General features: G+C 24.9%; 1 protein-coding gene across 1 annotated transcript in view; it reads left to right on the forward strand.

Moving 5' to 3' along the window:
* Positions 1-6,153, forward strand: part of LOC122505120 — a 46,470-nt gene extending 40,317 nt beyond the window's left edge. Inside the window, exons 8-9 of the mRNA XM_043616581.1 lie at positions 2,637-2,661; positions 2,709-6,153. Coding sequence (XP_043472516.1) covers positions 2,637-2,661; positions 2,709-5,007 — 2,324 coding nt within the window. The 3' untranslated portion in view covers positions 5,008-6,153. The remainder of the gene's footprint in view (positions 1-2,636; positions 2,662-2,708) is intronic.
* Positions 6,154-12,165: the final 6,012 nt, after the last annotated feature.

Genomic DNA, 12,165 nt, shown 5'->3' on the forward strand with positions numbered 1-12,165 from the left:
TGCCATCCTAACCTCAATGGACAGTTTCCAAAAACTGATATTTAAGTTGCATATACATTTGAAGAAAAATATTTTCTTGGATCAAGAACACCGCCATTGTGTTAAGTAAAAAAAAGTTTCAAAGCAAATAAATAAAATGATTCGATTCAAGAAACATGAATTCTCCACACAATACTTTATTATTTCGCTTAAGAACATGATATTCTAGATTCAATACTTTTTGGTACTTCGGAAAAGTAAAATATTTGGTTGAAATAATAACATATTTAGTTCCGCCAAATACTAAATTGTTAATTCAAGAATTCTGTTCAATGCTAATAATTACTTGACACAAGAAAATGAATTTCTTTCTTCAAATAAATATGGGATTAATTGAATGTAATTTTTAATCAACTTGAAACAAATATTTACTTATATTAACCTTCGTATTTTCTTGAATCAGGATTATATGAGCGTTGAATTAAGTAAAAGCTTTTTTAAAGGAAACAAAAGAATGATTTGATTTAAAAATTTTATGACTAATTCAACTAAAAAATAAATTTTTTAATTCAAGAGAAATATAATATTATTTTAAGAAATTAAATGTTCTTGAAACATGAGAATATAGAAATGCTTAAAGTAAAAGAAATGCTTAGATTAATTAATATTTCTTTGGAACAAAATAATTTTTAATTGAGTTGAAACAATTATTAACTTGTATTAATCTTCTCATTTTCTTGGCTCAAGACTATGGGTGTTGGATGAAATAAATAGTTCCTTTAAAGGAAATAAAAAAATTATTTGACTCAAGATACCAAATGACTCAAGGTAAATTACTTGACGTGAGAACATGATATTCTTGATTCAATACTTTTTCGAGACTTGGCGCATGTAAAACAGTTCGTTTGAAACAGTAAGATATTTACTTATGTCAAACCCATATTTTCTTATTTCAATAACTTTGATCAATGCTCAAAATTACTTGACACAAGAAAATAAATTTCTTCCAATAAGAAAATATGGGTTTGTTTCAAGTAAATCAGGTCAAGAAAATGCATTTACTTGATTCAATGAACTTTTTTTTCAGTGTACTATCAGAATAAAATAAAATTTTTAAAAGTATTAATTAATTTAATTTCATAAATAATTAATGTAAATTCCCTTGCAGAAAAAAGTATAAACAACCTGATCAGTGGGGTCCAAATGTGACCCTGATAAGGCCCTGATGTGGTTTTTTTAAATATTTCTGTCTAAAATTATTATTTATCATTTTAATAATGGAAAAAAATTTAATTTTAAAATAATAATAGCAAATTGTTTGTTTTTGTTTTCAAATATTATTTTAAATAATACAAAATTATTGTTTAAACTCATATTTAAAAACAAATATTTTTTTGTTATTAAAATCTGTAGGTAATAATTTTATATTATTTAAAATAATATTTTTAAATAAAAACAAAGAATTTTTTGTTATTAAAATGTATAAGTATAGGCAGAGGGTTAAAACTATATAAGAAATTAAAATTCGTTGAGGAAATTTATGACCAATTCTATACTAAAAAACGACTTGCATAAATCGATATTCGGTCAAATTAGATTTCTGGCAAATTGAAACTCGATAAACTTGACTTTCTGTCAAATATTATAATTCGAACGAATAAATATTCTACTAAATTAAAATTCTTTCTAATAAATTAATATTCTTTAGAATTTCTATTCAGTTTAATTTAAATTCTGGGAAACATCTTTTCTCAACAATTAAAATTCAATCATATTTAATTTGTGACTACTCATTACTATTCTTACGAATAAAAATTCTACAACATTGATAATCGATTTAATGGAAATTCTTCCAAGCTCACGTTCTAAGAATTTAATATTCTGTTACAATTATATTCTAGAGAATAAAATTCTATGAAATAAAAATCCGTATTTCTAAAAAAATTCACAAAAACAGTGTTCTTTTCCCAATGAAACCCTTACACCGCCCCCCCCCCCCCTCTTAATACCTACAGAATAGAAAAAATTTTATTTATGGTAAGTAGCAACACCTAATATTTAATAGTTAATTAGTTATCGTCTTTTAATCCTTTAATGGCTAGTGGTACACATACGTATCACCTACTTCAAAAAATCATAACTTTCTTAAAACTTAACGCATCCACTCAGCTAAGGTCTCATTTTGAAGGAGGGAGCGAGAGTAACAAATACATATGCATGTAATTTTTTTAAAAAAACTACCCTTTTTGAAATACACCCCTTCAAAAAACGAAAGAAATGACAAAAATTAAAAAAGGTATAAATTTAAAAAAAAAAAATTTCGGCTTCCACAGTAACATACACTACCGTCCGCAAGCCGTGTTTGATGTCATTTCGTTAACTATTTGTTGAGTTGTGAAGTGAGAAGGAAATAAAATAAATTATCAAATTTTCTCATTTTTGTCTCTTGACTTCAACTTTTTCAAAAATCTAAAAAAATTTAGATAACACTTTTTCTTACAACGTATCCCCCTCGTCCATATTTTTACTTTGGGGCCTGACCCAATATTCCTTATGTCCATACTCATATATTTAAATCTAGTTTTTGACATTTTCAATTAAGTAATAACTGATATTTAATGATTTTCCAGAGAAATTAACAAACTCTTTGTTTACAGATTTCCTCAATTTCGATGTCGAGAAGTTTGATCCAATTCAATAATCCAAAATAAATCTCAAGGGAAATAAAGTGTGACAATGTCGTCGATAGAAATTCAGTCTTTGCAAAATGCATGCTTCTCTGGTGATGAGTCGTCAGTAAGAAATATTCTTTCTCAAAACAATTTTAATGATTACCTCGCATCCTCTTCTGGTTATTCACTGCTTTGTAGTATGCTTAAAAATGCTATTTATTCATCACAACGTCGTGACGAATTACAAGCAGAGGACGCAATGTACAAACAACATTTAGCCAAGTTCCTCGAAATTTCAAAACTTCTTTTGCAACATCCTGTGAAAGTAAATAACGTAACTCAAGATTACGATCAGACTCCACTTCATTTTGCGGTACAAAATGGAAATGTGGAAATCGTGAAAATTTTACTGGAAAAAGGAGCACTTATTAATGCAAGAAATAATGAGTTAGATTCACCTCTACATCTTGCTGTTTCAGAAAGAAACAATCTTTCTGAAAGTGTTATTAAACTTTTACTTGAAAATGGGGCTGATATGAAAATTTGTAATCAGTTTTCTAAAACATCTCATGATGTGTGTGTTAATGCAAGTGTTAAACGTATTTTATCACAGCATGAAATAAAAATGCTTCTTGATAGTGGTGGGGATATTGAGGAAAAAGATTTTAGTGGTTATACAGCGTTACACAGAGCGGTGGAAGGTGAGAGTTATGATCTTGTGGAATTTCTACTATCGAGAGGATCTGACGTGAATGCTAAGACAGAGTTTGATGAAACACCTCTACATCTTGCTAGCCAAATTCGTCATAAAGAAATTTCGCTTCTTCTTTTACGCGCAGGTGCAGACGTTAACGCTGTCACTGATACAAATGATACTGCATTACACTTGGTAGCCAAACATTTATCCGATGAAGACGATGCCGAATTTCTAAAGATGCTTGTAAATAACGGTGCTGATTTAACAGCTATAAATGATGATGGCCTGATTCCTTTGAATTACGCCATTGAAATTCTAGCTTTGACTGAATCTACAATTCTTCTGGGTGAAAAACCAGATACTTGCGATATGACTCTAAAACTGGCTTTTTGCCTTTCCTTTCTGGGTTCCTATTATGAAACATTACCTGATCTTAAAATTCCCAAAGACCGAAGTCATAAATGTATAAGCCAGTTAATTAGTGAATTATTTTATAATAAGGGTTTCATTATTAATATCGAAGACATAAAAAATATGTCAATTCCAGAGCATTTGACATTAGTCTCTCTAGATCATTCAACGCTGATAGAACATAGAAACATTGTGCAAAGTCTTTTAAATAAAGAAGATACATCCTGTGATGAAAAAATGAGGCAAGAATTTCTTGAATATCATATATTAATAGGCGCCATTAAGTACGGATTTACGGATATTTTTTACAATTTCTTACCGAATGTTTGTAACGTAAATACTTGTTTAATTGATGGTTTTACATTACTGCATCATGCTTGTAGAGGAGGATGCTCAATTATTGTCAAAGAACTTTTGGCACGTGGTGCTAATGTGAATGTAAATAGAGGCAGAAATAAATTTTCACCCCTTCATGTATCAGTGAAATACAGTTGCTTAGAAATAACTAAAATTTTACTAACTAAAAATGCCAATATCAATTCTTGCAGTAGGAAAAATGAAACCCCACTTTGCATCGCAGTTTATATCGATAGTTTCGAATGCATTCAATTACTTCTAGAAGCTGGCGCCAACGTTAATTGTATTAATTTCGAAAACCACTCTCCACTTTACTATGCTAGCGTTTCCAATAAAGACATGAATATTACAAAACTGCTTCTGCACTATGGTGCCACTTACTGTCCTGGGGAAACAGAAATTATGTCTAAATTTTCAAGATCTCCGTTAGAAAACGATGAAACGATTGATTTGGCATCTGATCACAGCGTATATTTAAACTTAGATCGCAATTATCCTAAATATCCTAACGAACTTGAAGAAATGAAAAAAACGAAAATTAGTGAAACTGCTGTGACAATGTACGATCTCCTAACTATGTCACATAGACGACTTTCTATTTTAATGCGAAATAACGATTTTCTCGACTTTATAAATTCATTTGATTTTAAAACTTCATTTCCGAATTTTGCCCGTAGATTTGAAGTCCGTCTGAATAAAGCAAAACTTGAGAAGCGATTAATAGAATTAAGTTACGACTGTTTTCGAATTATTGTAAAATTTCAATTACCCATTCTCGTTTTAAACGAAATTATATCGTACATTGACACTGCAGATTTACATCGATTTGTAATCGCTTCACCAATTAAATCAGAAACGAAAAAAGCAGTGCATTTCCATTGTTCCGAATAGATTAAAAGTTTAATTCACATTTCTAATTTTCGAATCAAGAACAATGCACTTATTTCAAACAGTTTATATTTGATGTAATGTAAAAAAATTTTGTATCAGTTTATGTACTGAAGTTTTTATTTCATGACAATATATAGATTTAAAATATTTATTGTAAATTGTAACAAACATTAAAATACATAAATATCTTAAGTTAGAGTAATAAAAATGTAACCAATGTACAAATTAACTGGGTTATTTGTACCTGAAAAGATAAAGCATGTAAAAAAGCAACGTGAAATTTAACAATTATAAATTAAAAATTTTAGAATAAAAAAATTAATAAAAATAAAAAAAATTTGTTAAAGTCGTTAAATGAACTTATTATATTTTCAAACAATTGTCATAAGTGTCCAATAAATTATAACATAAAAAAATTTAAACAATATACAATTAAAAGATTTTTCAATTTTGATAAATTAGAAAACAAAAAAATTCAATTATTAAAGTTGTACAGAATGTACTAATTAAGATCAAAGAAATGTACAATTAAATATGTCATCAGTTATTTAAAATTGAAGTATTGTACAATTGAAAAATTAATCAGAACCTTCTGAATGACATAAAAAAATTAATAGTAAATTAGTTTTATATTTAGTATTTCTCTTCATTATTATTGACCAAATCTTTGAATAATAATAGGACCATAATTTGTATCTTGCAACAAGAGAATCTTCTTCTCCTTCTGCATTTCTGAAATTTTACAATTTTCGAACTTATTTGATTATAAATTTTTCTTATTATTTTGAATATCATTTGAATGTTATAAATATATTTAAATAACACTGTATGACAGGAAATAATTACTTTAAATCGGACCTATCCTAACGTGTTCAGTTTTTAGGAACTAAAAAATTTTATAATCAGGGTTTCAGGATTAATATCGAAGACATAAATAATAATAAAAAATATGTCTACTTTCTATTTTAATACGAAATGAAAAATTTCTCGACTTTTTAAATTCATTTAATTTCAAATCATCATTTCCGAATTTTGCCCGTCGATTTGAAGTGCGTGTAAATAAAGCAGAACTTGAGAAGCGATTAATAGAATTAAGTTTCGACTATTTTCAAACTATAGTAAAATTTCAATTACCCATGTTTTGAATTCTGAAATTTTAAAATTGTAAATAATTTACATAATATTTATAATTATTTAAAACCAACTGAAGTTCAATTATTTGAAATAAATCCAATTTAAAAACCTTAAGAACGTCAATTATTTTATAAAAATACAATTTAAAAACCGCTTGTAAAATTTGATTAATTACGGAATATGTAACTGCAACTTTTCTAGAATCAATTATTTTCATATTTTAATAATTTTTAATAATTTACGATTTTTATAAAATTTACAAAAAGAAATCAATTATTTAAAAAAATCTTCGCAGGAATTCAATTTTTTTTATGATTAATAAAAATTTCTCAGGAAATCAATTATTTATATTAGAATTTGCATAAAATTAATACACAGAGATCAATTGTTTAAAAATTCTTGTAAAATTCTTCGTAAGAATTAAATTAATTTTATAAATATATTTAAATTCTTTCAAAAATTTCAAAATTTTTCACATAAATTTAATTCTTTTTAAACATTCCAATAAAATTTTTCGCAATAATTCAATTATTTTAATAAATAATAAAATTCTTTTCAGGAATTGAATTATTTTTGAAAATTTTAATAAAATTCATCGAAGGATTTGAATTATTTTTAATATTAATTTACAGGAATTTCGCGAAATATGTTATAACTCTTGAAAATTTAATTTTAATTCCTCAATTATATTTAAAAAATTTTTTTTTCAAATTCTTTGGAAGAGTTCAATTATTTACATAAATAATTCTTCGAAAGAATTCAATTATGTCGACGAATAACAAAATTATTTCCAAAAATTCAATTATTTTAAAAAATTCTAATAAAATCGTTCGCAAGAATTCAATTATTTTCATAAATAATATAATGCTTTTCAGGAATTCAATTATTTTCAAAAAAATTTAATAAAATACCACACAGACATTCAATTATTTTCAAAAAGTTTAAGATAATTCTCTGTAAAATTTAATTATTTTTAAAAACTTTTCGCAATTGAATGCTTTTCAATTTCTACTGTTTTCATAAAATTTTCAAACAGAATTCAATTATTCAAACAATTTTTTGTAAAAATCTTCAGAGCTCGGATCGTCTTTAAGACTCAAAAAATGTCGCTTTGATCACATAAATTTACAACAAAAGTCACGAAAAGTCGCATAAAATTTCCAAGAAAAGTCGCAGAAATTAAATTATTTTCAAAATTTTTTTTAAATTTCTCGTTAAAATTTTTATTATTTTTATAAATAATAAAATTCATTCTGGAAATTTAATTATTTTCAAAAGTTCTGATAAAATTTTCTGCAAAATTCAATTGTCTTCAAAAGTAAAAAAATTCTTCACAGAAATTCAATTATTTTCAAAAAATTTTTTTTTAATTCTCTTCAAAATTTCAATTATCTTTCTAAATATCAACATTCTTTTGCAAAATTCAATTACTTACTAATGTTTTATAAATTTCTTCCCAATAATTCAATTATTTGCATAAAAAATAATTTAAAATGTTTTTTTATAAAGTCTTTTAATATAAATTAATTATTTTATCACTCAGTCATCTTTAATTAGTATAAAACATGAAGACATCGATTGCTCCGAGTCGAAGACTCGGAGTGATCGATTTCTTCATGTTTTATAATAATTTTTTATAAGTTGTTTAATTTCAAAAAGGTTTGAATTTGAATCTTTTGAAGAATTTTAATTCCTATGGAAAAATGATAATTAAATATTTATTTTAAAAAAGAAGTTATTGATGTTTTTGAATAATTTTACAATTAGAGAAATTTGTAAATAAATGTAATAGAACATTTTTTTGACTCAAACTGTTTCCTTTAAATTTAAAAAAAAAATTAAATTTCATTCGCATTTTACTAAAAAAAAAAGTCAAGAAAGTCGATTATTCGCATTTTTTCACAAAAAAGTCGAAAAAGTCGCACAATCCGAGCCCTGAATCTTCTTAAGAATTCAATTATTTTCATGAATAATAAAAATTTCTCAAGAATTCAATTATTTGAATTAGAATTTACATACAATTAGTCGGGAGAAATTAATTATTTAAAAATTTTTAGAAAATTCTTGACAAAAATTAAATTATTTTTATAAATATTTAAATTCTTTCATGAACAATAAAATTCGTTGTAGAAATTCAGTTTGTTAACAGGATAAGAAAGAAGTAAATATTTTTGATGAAAATTAAAAAAAAATTCAGGTATATAAAATATAGAATGAAATTTTTGTCAGTTTTGTGACGTGTCTAAAACCAGTTTTTTTGGTCGTCAAGTTTAATTTTTTCGATAGCCACTTTTTTACTACTACCTTTTACTACTTTTTTTAAAAATTAATTATCGAGTGCAATATTACGTGGTTTCTATAGATGAATTAATAATAATAGTTGAAACTGAAAATACAGTACCGTTGCTATAGAAGTGATGAATATCTCCAGAATGGCTTGAATGATTTCAACATAATTACTACTAAAATAATTAGTACTATAATAATTAGTATAAAAAATTATACTAAATTATAAAAAAAAATTATACATAATTAGTAATAAAAATAAAGAAAGAAACCTAATATTTTATCAGTGTGATGACGAAAAATGGTAAAGAAAAAAGTTTTCCTTTCATCATTGCCTTTTTTATACAAGTTTTTGCAGAGACATATAAACTGAATAAAATTTAATTTAATATTTATACACAAGTATGTTTGAAAGATGCATATTTTTGAATATTATTGTTAATTGTATGTTTAAAAATATTATCAGTGTATTTGAAATAACATAATTTGGCTAATATATAGAGCGATAACGAGATAAGAGAAAAATTAATTAATGGTAATTAATTAATTAGTTAATCATACAATTATTTGTTTTTCATAACTTGAATAAATATCAAACATTCACATTGAATCCACCATTTTGGAGAAGATTATAAAATAGATAAAAGAAGGAAAAACAATTTTTTCCTCCGCATTTTTACGTCAGTAACAAAATATTACGTTTGTTTTATTTCATTTCGTTAGTATAAAAGGCTCCTCACACTGCAAAGATCTCGAATTCACTCGAATTTTTCTGAGAATATTATCTATTTTGTTATACTCACAGTGACGGTATAGTGCTTTTTATATGGTTTCGCAATAATTATTTTCCCCCACAACACCGAAAATTTTCTACAAATTTATATAATATTTATATATATTCAAATATATAAATATATATATATATATATATGGGCAATTCCACGTGAGATTTTAGTCGACCTCTTAAAATTCGCCAAAAATATTTTTTTTCTATTCTGCATCGAAAAAAAACAGATACGTATTTTTTTATTTTTGTTTAATTGTCCAAATTTTCGAGTTATGAATTTTCGAAATTTTGGACTTTTAATTGTAGACCTATATTCTGTAGCTTATAAGTCCGAAAATATTGAGTTTAGAAAAAAGTTGTCAAAGAATGAAAGTTGTAGTTTTCTTTCGACTTTTAAGAAATGTAAACAAAAAATTTTTTTTTAATTGTTTATTAAAAAAAAATTTTTTTTTATAAACAAATTAATTTTTTTTAACTTTGGGCCGGATTTTTTTTTTTATTTTTTTGTACCTTATAATATAGAGAAGATTTTCCAAAAAGTCCCGAAATGGGCCTGATGTGTTAAATGAGTTTTAAAACATTTTCAAAAATCACTTGCAAGCATCACAGAGGGATTTTTTTTACAATTAACTTTTTAAAACTATCTACAGCGTAGACCCTTTAATTTAAAACAAAGAACACTCAAATAGATTAAAAATTATACGCTGTAGACAGTTTTAAAAAGTTAATTATAAAAAAATCCCTCTGTGATGCTTGCAAGTGATTTTTGAAAATGTTTTAAAACTCATTTAACACATCAGGCCCATTTTGGGACTTTTTGGAAAATCTTCTCTATATTATAAGGTATAAATAAATTTAAAAAAAATAAAAAAAAATCCGGCCTAAAGTTAAAAAAAATTAATTTATTTATAAAAAAAAAATTTTTTTTAATAAAAAATTTAAAAAAAAATTTTTTGTTTACATTTCTTAAAAGTCGAAAGAAAACTACAACTTTCATTCTTTGACAATTTTTTTCTAAACTCAATATTTTCGGACTTATAAGCTACTGAATATAGGTCTACAATTAAAAGTCCAAAATTTCGAAAATTCATAACTCGAAAATTTGGACAATTAAACAAAAATAAAAAAATACGTATCTGTTTTTTTTCGATACAGAATAGAAAAAAAATATTTTTGGCCGATTTTAAGAGGTCGACTAAAATCTCACGTGGAATTGCCCATATATATATATTAAATATTTAGGTACACTTTCAATGTCTGGAATATTTAAATGCAAAGTTTAGAGAAAATTGTGTATAAAGATTTAAATTTCCCGATTAAATAAATGTTTAAGGTCAGAATTTCCTGAAAATTTAAATACATTATAGCTGAAAATTTAGCGTGAAACGAATATAGAATTACTAATTAATTTATTAATTATTAATTTTTAAATTAATTAATTACTAATTATTAGAATTATTAATTTATTAATTAATTAGAAAATTTAATTTAGATATTCCGGAAAGTTTCACTATGAGCATTTATTTAAATCTTCATGCAATTTGCATTTTTAAATACTTCAAACATTGCAAATAAATATTTAATAAATTTTCTGTGCTGTGGAAATTCGTTTATCTGGGATATGTATATAAATGTTTTTTAACTATATACATTTAAAAATAAAAAGTTTTAAATAAGTAAAATTTATATCATTAATAATATTTTCAGGAAGGTAGTTAAAAATGAGGGGACACACGTTTATATTTATGCTATTAGCAGCAGTATTAGTATTGTTGAGCAGTGTTGCGTCGCAGCCACCTCCAACTCCTGCACCAACACCTGGACCCTCACCCGGACCATGGTGTCTCCGAAGTGGCAGTCGATGTAGAATAGGTGACGGAGGAAGAACTTGCTGCTCAGGACAATGTTTGCAGAGTCCTTGGCAACGAATTGGAGTGTGCCGCCTTTTTTGATACTTTTAAATATTAACAACAAAAAATTTAGTATAATTTTATTATTATTATTATTATTATTATTATTATTATTATTATTATTATAATAGTAGAGATAATCTGTCCTCACGTAAAGTTCCAAATTGTTTTATTGTTCGAATTGTTATATGTCGAAAGTTTGACAATTAATTTGTAAATATGTATATGTAATAATAAAGTAAGTAAAGGAAGAAAATTTAATACTTAAATTTAGAAAACTCAATAAAGATGTACAGTTGCAATTTTTAAAAATAATTAATTATTTTCGTATTTAAATATATAATCAGGATTGCCACAAATATTTAATTTTATTTTTCCCTGACTTTTCCCTAATTTTCAGACTTTTTCCTGACTGATTTTGACTTTTTCCCTGACCCTAAAGAATATTCTGCGATTCACTCTAAAAATTATTCGATACTCAAAAAAATGTTCAATTAATTTATTTACAAATTTCTACAAAAGTAAAATTATTCAAAAACATCAATATTAACTTCTTTTTCAAATAAATATTTAATCATTATTTTTATCCGTAGGAATTAAAATTCTACAAAACATTCAAATTCAAACCTTTTTTGAAATTCAACAACTTATAAGAATACTTATTATTACAAAACATGAAGAAGGCGATCAATCCGAGTCTTTGACTCGGAGTGATCGCCTTCTTCATGTTTTGTAATAATTTAAATTACCATAAAATTTTTCAAGAAAAAATTAATTATTTACAGAAATCCTAATAAAATCCTTTGCAAGAATTCAATTATTTTAAAAAGTATATAGTAAAATTTCTCAAAAAAATTCAATTATTTAAAAAAAATGTAATAAAATTCGTTTTGCAAAAATTCAATTATTTTTATAAATAATAAATCGATTATTCGGTAATTTATTTTTAAATAAATTTTTATTAGAAAATTCTGGAAGAATTCAATTATTTAAATAAAAAAATAATAATTTATTGAATAATTGAATGTTTGTTAAAATTGA

This window comes from Leptopilina heterotoma, unplaced genomic scaffold, assembly GCF_015476425.1.
Source record: "Leptopilina heterotoma isolate Lh14 unplaced genomic scaffold, ASM1547642v1 Lhet_343, whole genome shotgun sequence".
Taxonomy (NCBI): domain Eukaryota; kingdom Metazoa; phylum Arthropoda; class Insecta; order Hymenoptera; family Figitidae; genus Leptopilina; species Leptopilina heterotoma.